General features: G+C 32.9%; 1 protein-coding gene across 1 annotated transcript in view; it reads left to right on the top strand.

Moving 5' to 3' along the window:
* The first annotated feature begins 956 nt into the window (after positions 1-956).
* The window catches only part of ntrk3a (neurotrophic tyrosine kinase, receptor, type 3a), a 285,676-nt gene continuing 269,470 nt past the window's right edge, over positions 957-17,162 (top strand). Inside the window, exon 1 of the mRNA XM_051099016.1 lies at positions 957-1,674. Within this exon, the coding sequence (XP_050954973.1) occupies positions 1,430-1,674 (245 nt within the window). The 5' untranslated portion in view covers positions 957-1,429. The remainder of the gene's footprint in view (positions 1,675-17,162) is intronic.

Consider the following 17,162-nt stretch of genomic DNA (forward strand, 5'->3'; position numbering starts at 1 on the left):
TCTAAATTGAGGATAAAGACATTTATAATGTTACAAAAGATTTATATTTCCAATAAATGCTCTTCTTCTGAACTTTCTAGTCATCAAAGAAACCAGAAAAAAAATCTGCTCAGCTGTTTTCAACAAGAATAATAAATGTATTTTAAGCAGCAAATTAGAATATTAGAATGATTTCTGAACGCTTATGTGACTGGGGTAATGAAGCTAAAAATTCATCTTTGAAATCACAGGAATAAAGTACATTGTAAAATATATTCAAGTAGTTATTAAAATTTTACTATTTTTGCTGTACTTCTTTAAAGAGACATTAAAAAAAAAAATCTTATATTTGAATGGTAGATGTAGATACTGTAAATTAATGTATTTAGAATGTATTATAGCCTAACTGATTGTTACTGATGTTACATTAATTGGACTTTTGACTCTCAGATTTATTTCTTTCATGTAAGAAAATGCATGACCAGAGTAATACATTCAGTGTAAATAATCATCTGTTGTGTAATATTTAATATAATTATAGTCCAATCTGTCAACATTATTATGAAGTGTTATTTATTTGTGTAGGCGAATTTGCAGTAATAAAGTTTTTAATTATGATTAATCATATTACACATGAGAAAATAAATAAAATCAGTAAAAATAGCTAAAAACCTACCATAAATTAAGTTGTGTACACTTATGTTCAAGGTGCAAAAACAATATTTAGTACTTAAATCAGTAGCCTACATATGTTTATTTTGTAGAAAATTGTATGGTTTTAAAAATGCACTGAACCAATGTGGCGCACATTAGGCTACATTTCTAAGAACTTTTATTTTTATACTTTTTATCACCTAGGACATCCGTATTTGTTATGTAACTGTTGTACATTGTACTCAGTGCTTTGTACACTAGTGTTTAGCAGCAGTGTATTGCCTGTTGCAGAGTGCGTTATTTCCCGGAGCTGATTTGATCGCTTTTGCCGTTCTGCAGGTGCGTCAGTTTTTAATCTGCCCAGTAGGTGGGACTTGATGCTCGGAGCATGGACCTCTCTCTCTCTCTCTCTCTCTCTCTCTCTCTCTCTCTCTCTCTCTCTCTCTCTCTCTCTCTCTCTCTCTCTCTCTCTCACTAGACTGCGCTCTGACGCTTTAGTCTTCAAGCCGGAGCTCCAACAACCTGGAACTGCGCGACAAACAGCACTGAGGAGACGGGGAAGCTTGTACCATGCAGCCCGGAGAGGAGGACAGCTTGGGACCGTTGATTTTTGAGCCCTTTCTACATTGACGGAGTATTTCCCCCCTCTTTTCTTGGGGACGTTATTGCGATCTCATTGATCTGACATACCTTCACTCTCATCCACGCACTCTCGCATCACCGTACGGATACCCGGAGCGCTTTCGATTCCGCTGCCGTTGAACATTAGTGAGGAGCTAAAACAGCACCTGGAAACATGGATTTATTCTCCATCCCACCCCGCGTTTGCTGGTGGAGGATCCTGTTTCTCCTCAGCATCTTCCAAGATTATATGAGCTCCATGCTGGACTGCCCACCGACCTGCCGTTGTTCTACCACGAACATCTTTTGCAATGAGTCTTACCAAGGGAATTTCTTTCCCCTGCTGGCACTACAGGACACCGTGAGCGATGGGAATACCACTAACAGCCTCCCGGACCTGTTTGAGAACATCTCCTCCATGTAAGTCAAGCGCACAAGTGTCCATCACATGTTGAGTCCATGTGTGCATTGAGATCAACTCTCAGCCTCCCACTCACTCCAGGCTTTGTGTTGGTGTGTGGGATGATTAGAAGGCTTTTAATGATGGGCAGGAGCTAAAAATGATCTATGAAATGTTCATTATACAGTTGGGTTGCAACTGAACATCCGTATTAAAATCAGGAATGCTGATTTCTGTTACTCCATATACACAAAGTACATAAATCAACGTTAAAAAATCCAAATAAATGACACCTGATTGGAGACAATTAATTGCAACTATTAATCTGAGCTTGAATGCATCAGGGTTTTTTTTGGCTTCACAGAGTGGAGTCTTTATAGAAGCTGCTTTGTATTCAAGACAGGAATCCCAAAAGGAATTTTGTCACATTCGTGAGCTTCGTCAAAGGTGCATTGTGCTATTAAAGAGAGAGAGAGAGCGTGATAGAGGGAGAAAAAAAAGGTTTGCATGAGTTTGCAAGCCTGTATTAACAAGTGCATGGAGATTTTAAAGTCACATCTCATTTTACACATTCATTTCTAGGCTGCTGTTCCAGTGTTTGGCTTCTATTAGAAGGTTAAAGTCGGATAAGTAATAGCAGACAGAAACATTAATGCTGTAATAGCTATATGATGGTGTTTTTGATGGTTTTGAGATAAATAAGAGAGCTGCGTAATGGCCCTCAGCTGATCCGTGCAACTAAATAATAATGCCTGGAGCAAAGAAAACATTAACGTTGTTGTCTCAACCAGCTTTGGATGGCAAATAATGACATTTAGAATTGCGAAAGCTATTAGTTTTGGCATATAAAGACATAATTTCTTCTCTCTTTCTGAAAGTTTTTCTCATATGGGCCATCTTGTGGTTCAACACTGGACACTCCATCAGCAATCTGTTTTCGTTACATAATATTAATATTTAAAACTGCAAATGTGCAAAACAGATCATGTTCCTGATGAATAATGTCCATGCTGGCACAGCAGTGAGAACAAAAGAGTGCGTTTTGCTGAACAAAAACCTGATTCATGATTGATTCCTTGTTGGGAATTGCCTACAAAGGGATGCCATGACAACTCGAAAGCGCTTTGTGACGGATTCACTTTTTTCCATCGCGTTCTATGAAGGAAGTCGCATAATAGTGTATGTGTGAGCTCAACAGGGAGATGTTTTTGCAGCCCTGTCTCTAGTCACTTTGTAAGGCCACTAGAGGGGATAGTGGTAACCTTTTCCAGCATCTACACTGGAAAGCCAGAGTGAACTGATCAGGAAGCTTGTGTGCTTGCTCGCTCATCTAGTTGTTTGTTTTAAAGATTTAATTCTGTGCAGTAGCTGTAGAGATTTCAGCACCTCCTGATGCTGGACAGCTCCTTTGCCAGTTTCTGGCACAATCCTGGTCGTGGACTGCCCAGTTTGGGTGGTTTTCTCATTTGACACCCAATTCTGGTCTTGGAGCCTCTACTAATGAGTTCATGATAGAAATTAAAAGGTGGACATCCAAAATGTCGAGCAGGATTGAGAGTATTCCTGAAAGAGAGGCCTACATTTTTAGTCGCCATTCCCCGACGAGTCATCAACCCACTTCTATTGTATTCACTCGACCTTGACCAATTTACAAATGATGGCGATTTTCCTCCTTCAGGCCAACTAGCTTCAATGTTACTGTTAGAGCTAAAGTGAGGCCAACTGAAACCTCAGAGACCGGGGCAAGTTGTCACATGGGGGTCAGCAGTATATCAAGTAACTAGATTTTGAGTCAACAGAAACATTTTTGTATAAAGATCAGGCAGTTAATGTAGTCCAATAATTACAATTTTCTCATTTCTGCTGCTTTTTTTGTAATTTCACATACTTCATATGTGACCCTGGACCACAAAACCAGTCATAATTTTTCGAAACTGAGATTTATACATCATCTGAAAGCTGAGTAAATAAGCATTCCACTGATGTACGGTTTGTTAGGATGAGACAAAAATGGTCAGAGATAAATCTGGAATCTGGATAAATAAAAACAAATCAAAATATTGAGAAAATCGCCTTTAAAGTTGTCCAAATGAAGTTCTTAGCAATGCATATTATTCATCAAAACATAAGTTTTGATATATTTATGGTAGGAAATTTACAAAATATCTTCATGGAACAAGATCTTCAATTAATATCCTCATGATTTTTTGCGTAAAAGAAAAATCAATAATTTTGACCCATACAGTGTATTGTTGGCTATTGCTATAAATATACACATGCTACTTAAGACTGGTTTTGTGGTCCAGGGTCACATATTTGTTTCAGTTTGGCTTGACAGCTGTTAAATTTCCCGTTATGCTGTCAGGTATTTCAATTCAGGTCAGTGGTATGAATGGTAGGCGGAACACTAGTGTTTAAAGGTTTGGGGTCAGTAAAATTTATGGTGAAAATTAATATTTTTCAAAGAAGTCTTTTATGCCCACCACGGCTGCATTTATTTAATCTAAAATACAGTAATATTGTGAAAAATTATTACAATTTAAAATAACTATTTTATTTTTTAGTATAATTTAAAATCTAATTTATTCCGTAATGTAATGTAATGTATTTTATTGCTCCATTTAATTACTCCAGTCTTCAGTGCATGATCCTTAGGAAATCTTTATAATACAGTTGAAGTCAAAAGTTTACATACACCTTGCAGAATCTGCAAAATGTTAATTATTTGACCAAAATAAGAAGGATTATACAAAATTCATGTTATTTTGTTATTTAGTACTGACCTGAATTAGATATTTCACATAAAAGATGTTTTCATATAGTCCACAAGAGAAAATAAAGGTTGAATTTGTAAAAATGACCTTGTTTAAACGTTTACATACACTTGCTTCTTACTACTGTGTTGTTACCTGAATAATCCACAGCTGGATCATTTTTTGTTTAGTGATAGTAGTTCTTGAGTCCCTTGTTTGTCTTGAACAGTTAAACTGCAAGCTGTTCTTCAGGAAAATCCTGTGGTTTTTCAGCATTTTTGTGTATTTGAACCCTTTCCAACAATGACTGTATGATTTTAAGATCTTTTCACACTGAGGACAACTGAGGGACTCATATGCAACTATTACAAAAGCTCACTGTTGTTTCAGAAGGAAAAACAATGTATTAGAGCCAGGGGTGTAAACTTTTGAACAGAATGAAAATTGTGTACTTTTATTTTATCAGCTGTGGATCCTTCCACATCGTATTAAGAATCAAGTGTATGTAAACTTTTGAACAGGGTCAAAAATAAAAATAAAAAAATAAAAAATAGCATGCATTTTGTATGATCCCTCTTATTTTGGTAAAATAATTAACATTTTTCAGATTCTGCAAGGTGTATGTAAACTTTTGACTTCAACTGTATGCGTCTATACAGAAACTGACTGACTTTCTAAGAAATATCCACTAGAGTAAAAAATGTGACAACTTTCTCTCCAGCATACTGAAGAGTGCTTATATGTAGCATTTACGACCACGATTTGTACATCCTGAGACCTTGAGGACAAACAATTTAATTTGGTTTTGTTGTGCAAACAATAAAGGCTCCTTGCATACTGGGACTTAGGCTTAAACAAGTTAATTTGGCAGTGTCTAAATGAATTTAGCATCTAAATGAATGTGCATCATTAAGCGTCTGTTTTTTAGAATATTGCTTCTTAGATTTACAGTGGCCCCTAAAAGTATTTGGAAAAATTGGTCATATTATATATGTAATGTAATGACATTCATTTATTAAATCAAGCGTCTTTTCCATGAAAGCTAAAACGTGTTAACTGAAAACAACAGTTTAGATACCAGTCTGACACTTGTGTGTACATGAAATGAGTCTAATTTTAGACATCCTGTAAAATTCACATTGGAAGTAGAAAAATTAAGTTGTTCCTGAGAAAACACTAATAGAATTTGCAATAGCATTTTATATGCTTTTTAGGGTCACTACATAATATGGCTAATGTGAAATAGTATTTGTTGGGATCACAAGTGATTGAGGTCCATCCATTTTTGCAGTTTTGCACATTTTTTAGTAAGAATAAGTAGAGTTTTTCATGTTTGCAGCTTTTACAATGTATGGTTGTTTTTTTTTCCCCAGCTTTGTTTTCGTCTTCTGTTTGTTGTGCATCAGAGTAATCGAGTACCCTTAGTGTTGCTCATTTGTTTTCATCAAGCCTATCCATTACGCTAATTGTCTTTTTTTTGTACTCTCAATAATGGTATTTCTGTATTAGCGGCACTATTCTTTTATTTTGCTAATGGAATGTCATAATGCATGGCCAGAATATGAACAACATACCAGATCCCTCTTATTTTAACTCTATATGAAACAGCAAAAATGCACAGTGAAGTCCATATGAAAGCATCTACATATTTTTGCTATTTAGCCATTGCATTTATGATTGTTATGACTTGTAGAAAGAGTATGAGTATTGCGTTTTAATTAATAATGATTTCTTTACTTTTGCTTATTTCTGACACATCAAAAGTTTAGTTTTATCTGAGATTTGAGAAAAAAATTGTGTTGTTGTTGTTTTTTTAAGACAAACTCAGGAAAACAACTTGATGTTGATGGTATTAGTTTTTATGAGAACTGATTTTAAATTAAAATAAACTTTCTGCTTTAAGAATATTGTATTATGTTTTTTACAGAAGTTAAAATGTCTATCTATCCATCCATCCATCTATCATTTATTTAGATTTGTATTTACTCTATGTATTTATTTATTAAAGGACTAATAATCTATAAAAATTGTAAACTGTTATTTAAATTAATTTACTTATTTATTAAAGGGTTAATGATATTACTTCAAGTTATTTATTAAGGGTTAATGTCTTTAATTTCAAGGAAACGTAAATCATTTAAACTTTTTGTTTGTTTATTTAGAACTGTATTTACTCTATGTATTTATTTATTTAAGCAGTGGTAATCATTAAAATGTAAACTTTAAATTAAAAAAATTTACTTATTTATTAAAGGGTTAATTATATTAAATTAAGGTATTTATATAGTTATTTATTAAGGGTTAATATCTTCAATTTCAAGGAAATTTCAACATTATATTTTAGTTTATTTCTGTTTGTATTTACTCTATGTATTTATCTAAGTGGTAATAATCTTTACAAACTGTAAACATTTAATTAAATTTACTTATTAAAGGGTTAATATTATTTATTTATTTGTTAATTAAGTGTTATCTTCAATATTTATATTTGTATTTACTCTGTGTATTTATTTATTGAAGGGGTAATAATATTTAAAAATGGTACATGTTTAATTAACACATTTAATTACTTAAGGGTTAATGATATTAAATTAAGTTATTTATTTATTAAGGGTTAATATCTTCAATTTCAAGGAAAATTAAGTAACTTCAACATTATTTTTTTTTGTTTATTTATGTTTGCAATTACTCCATGTATTTTTTTTTTTAAGGGATAGTGGTCTTTTTTTCCAATTTACATATTAAAGAGTTAAAGATATTGAATTAAGGTATTTATTTATTCATTCATTAAGTGTTAATTTTTTCGATTTCAAGAAAAAGTACACAATTTCAACATTATATATATATATATATATATATATATATACATATACATATACATATACATATAGTAAAACTTTAATTAAATAATTTTACTTATTATTAAAGGATTAATGATATTAAATTAAGGTATTTATTTATTTTTTAAGTTTTAATATTTTGAAAATTAAATAACTTCAACTTTTTTTGGGAGGGGGGGTTAATATTTTAATTTAAGTGGTTATAATTTTTTAGACTTTAATTAAATGAATTAACTTAAAGGATTAATGTTAAATTAAGGTATTTATTTATTAAGGGTTGATATCTTCAGTTTCAAGGAAAATTAAATTAAAATATTAATTCAATCTTTAAATATAAATTAAAATATACAAATATTATATAAATAAACTGAAAAATAATGTTGAAATTAATTAAGTGGTAATAAAAACTTTTAAATAAATTAATTTACTCTCTTATTAAAGGGTTAATGATATTAATTAAAGGTATATATTTATTAAAAAGGGTCAATACCTTAAATTTCAACAAAATATATATTAATTTCTTAATTTTCTATTTATTTTATTTAGATTTTTGGTTTATTTGTGGCACATACAACATTGGACTCTTTCTCTTCACTATTGTCGATTGACTGTTCAGTCTCCACTGAGTCATCCCAGGGGTCTCTGTGTCTATAGATGGTTGTCTGAAAGCCTAATTTCATGTGTTATTAAAAAGAGTAGATTAGCAATCGTTTCAGACAGGCCTAGTTGAGAATGACTCCCTGAAATTTAAATGGCGCTACTTTGGAAAGATCTCCGAAGCTCAATTACACCGGAGCTTTCAAAAAGCGTTTTCAAAGTAAAACGGCCGTTGCAAATCGACACCTATAAAAGCCATCAGCAGTGTCACGTACCTGCTGATAGATGGAAAAGGCATGAAAAAAATAGGTCGCTCATTGAAGAACATTTTAATGGAAATTGAAACACGTCTACTGTATACTGATGTGTTGTGCGCGTCGTTGTGCGTAAGTAGGATTTTTTTTTTTCATTTTACTTCGCTCGCCTGCCTGCTTGATTGCTGCTTTCAGGTAATCAAACAATAGCTTCAGGGCACAAATGGATCCATAATTACACTCCTTATGTGACGATCAGACTTACTTTCTTGAGCAGGAACCGGGAAGGGAGAGTTTGTTGCCTTTTAACTAGGCAAAATGTTGACTAAGCGTTTGCGGATCGGTTTTTGGTTTGGTAATGCTTGGCGAACTGTGACTCCTAAGGCGTCTTTTGTGCTGGCAGGTGTGGTTATGTGCTAGGCCAGCTAATTTCAGCACGTTCTGTCTGGCTGCTGGAAACCATGTTAGAAGCTGTGAAATCATCCATGGCATATGTTGTGGTAGGAGAGGCTGAGAGAGGTGACGAGGGTTGTTATCAGAGTGGCGTATCTAAGGAAACGCAATAGGATCTCATTTGCATCAGCTTTTTTTTTTTGGTCATCTCATGCCCTGGATGTAATACCGTGTGTGGGAAAGGTCATGGAGATATAGGGACACTATGGAAATGCTTGCTGTGGGCTTCATGAAATGCATGGAATATTTATTGGATTTGTAGATGTCAGATGAATGCCAGCAAGCAAGTGTGAATCCTTTGCAAACAGATGTGATGTACCTCAGGGTCTCAGATACCGAATCTTAAGAATCAGGTTCAATATTAGATGATTATCTATCTATCTATCTATCTATCTATCTATCTATCTATCTATCTATCTATCTGTCTATCTATCTGTCTATCTATCTATCTGTCGTTCTGTCGTTCTGTCGTTCTATTTATCTATCGCTCTAACGTTCTATCTATCTATCGTTCTAACGTTCTATCTATCTATCTATCTAAATTTCACGGAAAATTACATTTATTAATTTATTTAAGGGTTACTAATATCTTTAATTCTTTCTGTCTCTCTGTCTTTCTTTCTTTCTTTATTTTCTTTCTTTGTTTGTTTCTTTTTTCTTTCTATCCTTCTTTCCGTCTTTCCATCTTTTTGTCTGTTTCTTTGTTTGTTTGTTTGCTTCTCTCTTTTTCTTTCCATCTTTCTGTCTTTGTTTCTTTGTTTTTTTCGTTCTTTCCGTCTTTCTGTCTGATTCTTTCTTTCTTTCTCTCTTTCTTTCTCTCTTTCTTTCCATCTTTCTGTCTTTGTTTTTTTTTTTTTTCTTTCTTTCCGTGTTTCTGTCTGTTTCTTTCTCTCTTTCTTTCCTTAGTTTTTTTGTTTGGTTGTTTGTTTGTTTCTTTTTTATTCCGTCTTTCTGTCTGTTTCTTTCTTTCTTTCTCGCTTTCTTTTCTTTCTTTCCCGTACGTTTGTTTGTTTGTTCCTTTCTTTCTTTCTTTCTTTCTTTCTTTCTTTCTTTCTTTCTTTCTTTCTTTCTTTCTTTCTTTCTTTCTCTCTCTCTTTCTTTCTTTCCATCCTTCTGTCTTTGTTTCTGTTTTCTTTCTTTCTTTCCTTCTTTCTTTTTCATTCCGTCTTTCTTTCTTTTTCTTTCTGTCTTTCTGTCTTTGTGTTTCTTTCTTTCTTTCTTTCTTTCTTTCTTTCTTTCTTTCTTTCTTTCTTTCTTTCTGTGTTTGTTTGTTTGTTTCTTTCTGTCTTTGTTTCTTTTCGTGTTTGTCTTTGCTTGTTTCTTTCTTTCTTTCTCTCTTTGCTTCTTTCTGTGTTTGTTTGTTTGTTTGTTTGTTTGTTTGTTTGTTTCTTTCTTTCTTTCTTTCTTTCTTTCTTTCTTTCGGGGTTAGTATTTGAGGAAAATTATGGATTTATTTAATTATATTGATTACTTTCAACAGTTTGTTTAGTTTATGAAAGGGTTAAATTCCGTTAATAGCACGAAATAGCTTACATTTCACAGAAAATTATATTTATATAATTATTTAGAAAAGGGTTAGTAATGGTTTTATTTTAATTTATAGATTTCATATATAGATTACTTTTAAGTGTTGTTTAGTTTATTTATAAAAGGGCTAAATCCCTTAATATCCCTGCATATCTTAAATTTTTTTGCTTACTTAATTTCAAAGGAAATTATAGAACTTCGAACAGGTTATTTGTGAAAGAGATAGATCCTTTAACATCTCTAAGTATCTTACATTTCACAGAAAATTACATTATTAATATATTTATCTATAAAAATTATATTGTATTTTTTTTTTTTTTTAGTTTGTTTAAGGGTTAACATCTTTAATTTCAAAGGAAACAAAATAAATAAATAAATAAATAAAGTTTTTCAAATTTTATCTGCTTTATTCATAATTTTGTTCCAAACAGATCCAAAACATACAGGATGTAGAGTTATTCTTAACTAAACATTAAAGGGTATTAAGAAAAGCTTGAGAAAGGAATAAAGGAAAGCATTCACTAATTTAAAAATCAACTATCCTATTTATTTTATCCTAATTACCTGAAGCTCATTTTACACGGCTTAACAACCAGAAGCTAAACTACACTGAAAAAGCGAATCAGCGCTGCCTCCTCTCAGTCTCCGCTTTAGGTTTAGTAATGGTTAGCTCTGTCTTCTTTGCAAGAAAATCAAACTGACCTCATGCATAACAAAACTACTTCTGTTTGAAAACTATTTGGAAGACAGGCTTATTGGCTTAAAGGCCTTTTCAAAGACAAAAAAGAAGCGTTTGCACTTGTTTGTGAAGTCTCAGCAAAGTCCCTCTTTTATTTACTGCCTATTTACAGAAGCACAGGTGCAATTTGACAATTTTGAGAGCCTTAGGTGTGGGATCAAAAGAAAACTGCCACCTGTGTTTTCAGAAATGGTTGTTTGACATTCTTAAACTAGAAAACTCTGTCAGTGTAGCGTGTGATACTATTATTAATAGCCCTTTTGTGACTTTTTCATTGACCTTGAGAGCTTAAAAAGCTTTTTGTTTGTCATTATGCTATGATATTGATGACATAAGCACACGCATGAATGAGCATGTCAGGTACATTATTATTTTCAATAATATTTTAGACACGACACCCTTTTAACAACAGCTGAAAGAATGCTAAAGCTCTTGCTAATGTGCAAATTATGGATTTTGAGGGGGCATGTGACTGATCTCGGGGCATGATGGCATGGACTGACCTGCTACTGTCCTGAGTACAGTAATGGGAAGCGTCCATTTGTGTGACCCCTGATGTTCATAATGTGTCTGGCGGCCCTCTTTATGATAACCATAATGGCAGAAAGATCAATATAGAGCAGGCCAGCCTCAAAGAGCTTCACGGTGTGGATGCAGATATGAACGTGTGACATAGTCAAGGTCTCGCTGTGCTACGTTAATCAGGATGCTTTCCCAATAACGGCTTTGCTCGCGTTTTCCATTTTAAGTGTTGTATTGGGTGGCTGCCTTCAGTCATAAATAATGCGGCGTGTCATTGAAATGGGGCCGTGTGCTATCGATCGGAGATTCTTTCCGTAACATTGAAATGGGCCGTTTTAGTTATGTGGAATTGATAGAATTTGTCCAGAGGTGGACGTGTTTACAAAGTGGGAGATCTGGTGTATGGATTCGCATATTAAGTGATACCACTGGGCCAGTGTTTGTGTTTGACATGCAGAACAATACATACATGCATACATACATAAATATCTTTTACAATAGTGGGTAGTTTTAATAGTTGTGTTTTTTAATCTGAAATGAACAAGAACAACAACAACTTTAATAATAATAATAACAATAACAAGAACAACAACAACAACAACAATAATAATAATAGTAGCAGTAGCAAAAACTATAATACCTTTATGTGTGTATGCTGTAGAAGTAGTAGAGATAATAGTAGCATAAATAATACATATATAAATTATTATTAACAATGTTATTAATAATTATTAGCATAAACACAAAAAAGTATCAATAATAATAATACTAATAATAATGATAATAATAATAATAATTATTATTATAATACTGTTTAATAATTATAAAAATGTAAAAATAAATAAAATAATACAATTATTAATAATAGTAATAATAGTAATAATATCACTATATGATAATAATAATAAAAATAGTTATAGTTGAGGATTATTATTATTATTATTATTATTATTAGAAGTATTATTATTATTATTATTATTAGAAGTATTATTATTATCAATAATAACAACAACAATAATAATAATAATAATAATTTTAAATGTTAATTTTTGTAGTAGTACTACTAGTAGTAGTAGTAATAGTAATAGTAATACATAATAATAATAATAATGATAATAATAATAATAAATGTATTATGAATATATTTATATAATACATAAATGAGTGTAGTAGTAGTAGTAGTAGTAGTTATCACTGACGATGATGATAATGATGATGATTATTATTATTATTTTTTGAAGTAGTAGTATCAATATGTTGCTATGAATAATAATAATAATAATAATAATAATAATAATAATAAAATGCTGTACTATTCACAGATAATAATTACACAACTAAATTATTGTTTTTTTAATATTTATAAATTTCAACCTATAAAAATACATACTGGTATAGCGTATACATAATAATAATAATAATAATAATAATAATAATAATAATAATAATATTAAAAATTATAATTTATTTATAGTACTATTACTAACCACCTATGAATCACCTTTGTACATTTATTGAGATGTAGCCCATAATGTGATTTAAATTTTCTGTTGTTATTGTATTAAAGCAAGGCAAGTTCATCAGTACATTCAGAAGACTGCTCTAGCTGCTGGCTATATGTGACACTAAATAACAGTAGGAAGTTGAGGCAAAATGATGGCCGCTGTTGCGTCGAAACAGTGTGGTGCAAAAATATGTGCATGCCACCCCCCCCTCCTGCTGCTTCTACAAATAAGTTACACAGCGCTTTGTCAGACCCCACACTGAGAACACTTCTGTTTGCGTGTTTGATGGGGAATCGCTCCCTAAATTTAGCTGAACGCACTCACTTGGCAGCCAGAGATCTCAAGGTCACATGGTGGTTTCATGTAGGTTTGTAGATATTTCAGGTAAGCAGGTAATGTTGTAGGTCTTTTATTATTTTATTTTATTTTATTTTATTTAAATTTTTACAGTTAGTTGGAAAGACCTTCTCTTTTGGTAGCCCAGTTCTGTATACGGCACTTAAAAAAAAAAAAAAAAAAAAGATGTGGCTCATATCAGCTAGTTTTAGTGTGAGAGGCTGGTTTTACATGATGCAGCTGTGTCGTAATGCCTTTGTCCTGACATCCGGAGAGTTCTTGTAGTGGTCGTAGACCATAATAAAATATTGATCATTCTCTTCTTTCAGCAAATGATACAGCCTTTTGCCTCCTTGCCCTCTTTAGAAGACATAAAATAAACTTCAGTCTCTTTATGACTATGAAAATTGTAAATGGACAGTTTTTGCGGCTCTTTTTGTGTGCCAGCGAGGCAATTTTAGCCAGTGTCGATGATGAAAGTTAATGAGAAACAGGCACATCCCAGCGATTTTTCTTAATTCAATAGAAAACTATTGATTGAGGCAAAAGTAATGGAATAACAGCGACAGTGACATTCCAATCTAGAATATTCGGCGCTATAGACGGCGGATAATACGAGGGAGGGAGCTTTGGGTTTCAATCATGGACATGTTGGAGGTAATTTCGTCTGCTGCTGTTTTAGATTTCCTTCGTTTTCATTTTCTCTTTTTCCTCACGCTCTCCCTTCCTCGTTCTCATTTTTTCCGATCCCTCCTTCTTGCCGCTGATCTTTTATTCATTGCATGGCTAATGAAGCGCCTGATAGACTGTAGAATAGTGCGTGGATGATCCGCAGCAGTTTATTTCTTGGCTAGAGAGCAGATGAGAGGCGTCCACAGGTAGGCAGTAGCGGCATCTTTAAAGGCAGGCCCTCTTCATGCTCGCCTGGTTGCTACTGTAACTTTTGCAAAGCACTTTCATATTAGATCTGAATACATTTGCTCTTTTCCATTTTCATTGTGAAGTGAAGAATGTCAGACCCTTTACACTTGATAGTAACCTGCGTTTTCATTGATTAGATCACGGTGGATAACACCTGACTGTGCTGAAAGACACAATTAGTCTTTGACGGCACACCCACAGACACCCACACGCCCTTCTCAGTCTAGTAAACTCTGATCTGATTGGCTGGCTTTACACAATATCCATGAGTAAGAGCACACTATCTATCTATCTATCTATCTATCTATCTATCTATCTATCTATCTATCTATCTATCTATCTATCTATTGTTCTATGTGTCTGTTGTTTTATCTATCTGTCGTTCTGTCATTCTGACATTTTATCTATCTATCCATTGTTCTTTCTATCATTCTATCTACCGTTCCTTCTATCATTCTATCATTCTGACCTTCTATCTATCTATCTGTCTATCGTTCTATCTATCATTCTGACGTTCTATCTATTGTTCTGACTATCTATCTATCTATCTATCTATCTATCTATCTATCTATCTATCTATCTATCGTTCTATCGTTCTATCGTTCTATCGTTCTATCTATCGTTCTGTCATTCTATCTATCTATTGTTCCTTCTATCATTCTGTCATTCTGACCATCTATCTATCTATCTATTGTTCTATCATTCTATCGTTCTATCTATCGTTCTGACTATCTATCATTCTATAGTTCTATCTATCATTCTATCTATTGTTCTTTCTATCATTCTATCATTCTGACGTTCTATCTATCTATCTATCTATCTATCTATCTATCTATCTATCTATCTATCAATCTATCGTTCTATCGTTCTATCTATCATTCTGACATTCTATTATCGTTCTATCATTCTATCGTTCTATCTATCTATTGTTCCTTCTATCATTCTGACTATCTATCTATCTATCTATCTATCTATCTATCTATCTATCGTTCTGTCGTTCTATCATTTTATCTATCGTTCTGACTATCTATCATTCTATCGTTCTATCTGTCATTCTATCTATTGTTCCTTCTATCATTCTATCATTCTGACCTTCTATCTATCTATCTATCTATCTATCATGGACAGATGGAATCTATTGTTCCTTCTATCTATCTATCATTCTGACCATATATCTATCTATCTATCTATCTATCTATCTATCTATCTATCTATCTATCTATCTATCTATCTATCTATCTATCTATCTATCTATCTATCTATCGTTCGATCATTCTATCTATCGTTCTATAGTAACAAGTAGACTAGATATTCATGACCATAACTAAAAGTATAAATGGCTTTTAGTCTCCAGTCTTCTTGATTAACATAACATATGTTTTGTACATTGATGATAAGAAATGTTTCTTGAGCAGCCAGTCAGCATATTAGAATTATTTCTGAAGGATTGTGTGAAACTGAAGATCTATCTGTCTATCTGTCTATCGTTCTATCTATCATTCTGACGTTCTATCTATCTATCTATCTATCTATCTATCTATCTATCTATCTATCTATTCTATCGTTCTATCTATCTATCTATCTATCTATCTATTGTTCTATCATCTATCGTTCTGACTATCATTCTATAGTTCTATCTATCATTCTATCTATTGTTCTTTCTATCATTCTATCATTCTGACGTTCTATCTATCTATCTATCTATCTATCTATCTATCTATCTATCTATCTATCTATCTATCTATCGTTCTATCGTTCTATCGTTCTATCGTTCTATCTATCATTCTGACATTCTATCATCGTTCTATATCTGAAAATTCAACTTATAAATTATATTTTAAAAGGTTTAGTGACCAAATGAGACTTTAAAAAACATCAAACCTATGAATGTAACATTATATATGTGCAACTTTATTTAGCAGTTAAATAAACACATCTGAAGATCTTTTCTCTTACTTCCTCTAAATCTCCTTACTAAGCTTTACACCTGTACAGTGTAAAGCTGTACAGCAGGTAAGCCCATGCAGCCAGACTCCACACATATTGACTTTGACTGACATTCCAAAGCCAAAGAGACCTTATAGGAGGCTGTAAGCAAAGGGCTGAGGGCTTCTGTGTTGCCAGAGGGTCCTGGTTCTTTGTAATACTCATTGCTATTCACAGAAAGCCACAGCAATAGGAAAACAAGAGTGGGCGTCACGAATGGGATTGAGCGTCTTAGAGGGCACCTGCGCCAGGCGGATGCAGGTTGGGTTTAGCCGCGTATCGCTGTTCACTGAGAGCGCCTCCGTCTTTTTGGGGGCCTGTTTAGGATTCCAGGGGAGCTTTTCTGTGATGAAAGGCTAAGTGGGATTTTGCCTCCTATCTCAGGCATTTCTCTGTGTAATGAAATGTTACTTTCCAACTGCAAGTGGCTGAGTCTCTATAAGGTCATTGTGATGGTGTCTTGAAAACTTGTTTTGGGATCCAAGTCGCAGGACTCAGGATAAATTGACTGCCTCCTCTGCCAACTGCGTGTCAGGCTTATTCTTAGATGTGAAGTAAACCAAACACAGTGCGGTAAATCTTGTAAGGGATTGTAAAAGTAGCAGTTTTAAGCAAAGCTTTATATTAGAATGTGGAGATTTCATTAGCATATCATTGAAATATTCAAAAGTACCTCAAGACTTTGCAGAGTAGAGACTTTTAACAAGGACTTCATCTGATCTTTTTCAGTTAAAATATCAAAACGTCCTTGAAACAACTACTTATTAATGTGAAGATTTTAATTATTTGATAGATTTCTAAAACTTGTTTTAAATATTGTATAAGCAAGTGTTGCTCAAGGATTTGTAGATACCTTTACTGGAAATTCTTTAAGAATCTTTGATCAGCTTTAGAAAAAAACAAATCCTGTTTTTAACAAGTACTTAATCTGATTTTACAGTTAAAGTTTCAAAATGTCCTAGAAACAATATTTATTTAATTAATGAGATAGATTTGTATAAGTATAAACATGTTTTGCAGTGTTGCTTGAAAACAAGTATAACAATTTCTTATTAGGAAGCCATTGTTGCAGGTT

Source organism: Labeo rohita, chromosome 25, assembly GCF_022985175.1.
Source record: "Labeo rohita strain BAU-BD-2019 chromosome 25, IGBB_LRoh.1.0, whole genome shotgun sequence".
Taxonomy (NCBI): domain Eukaryota; kingdom Metazoa; phylum Chordata; class Actinopteri; order Cypriniformes; family Cyprinidae; genus Labeo; species Labeo rohita.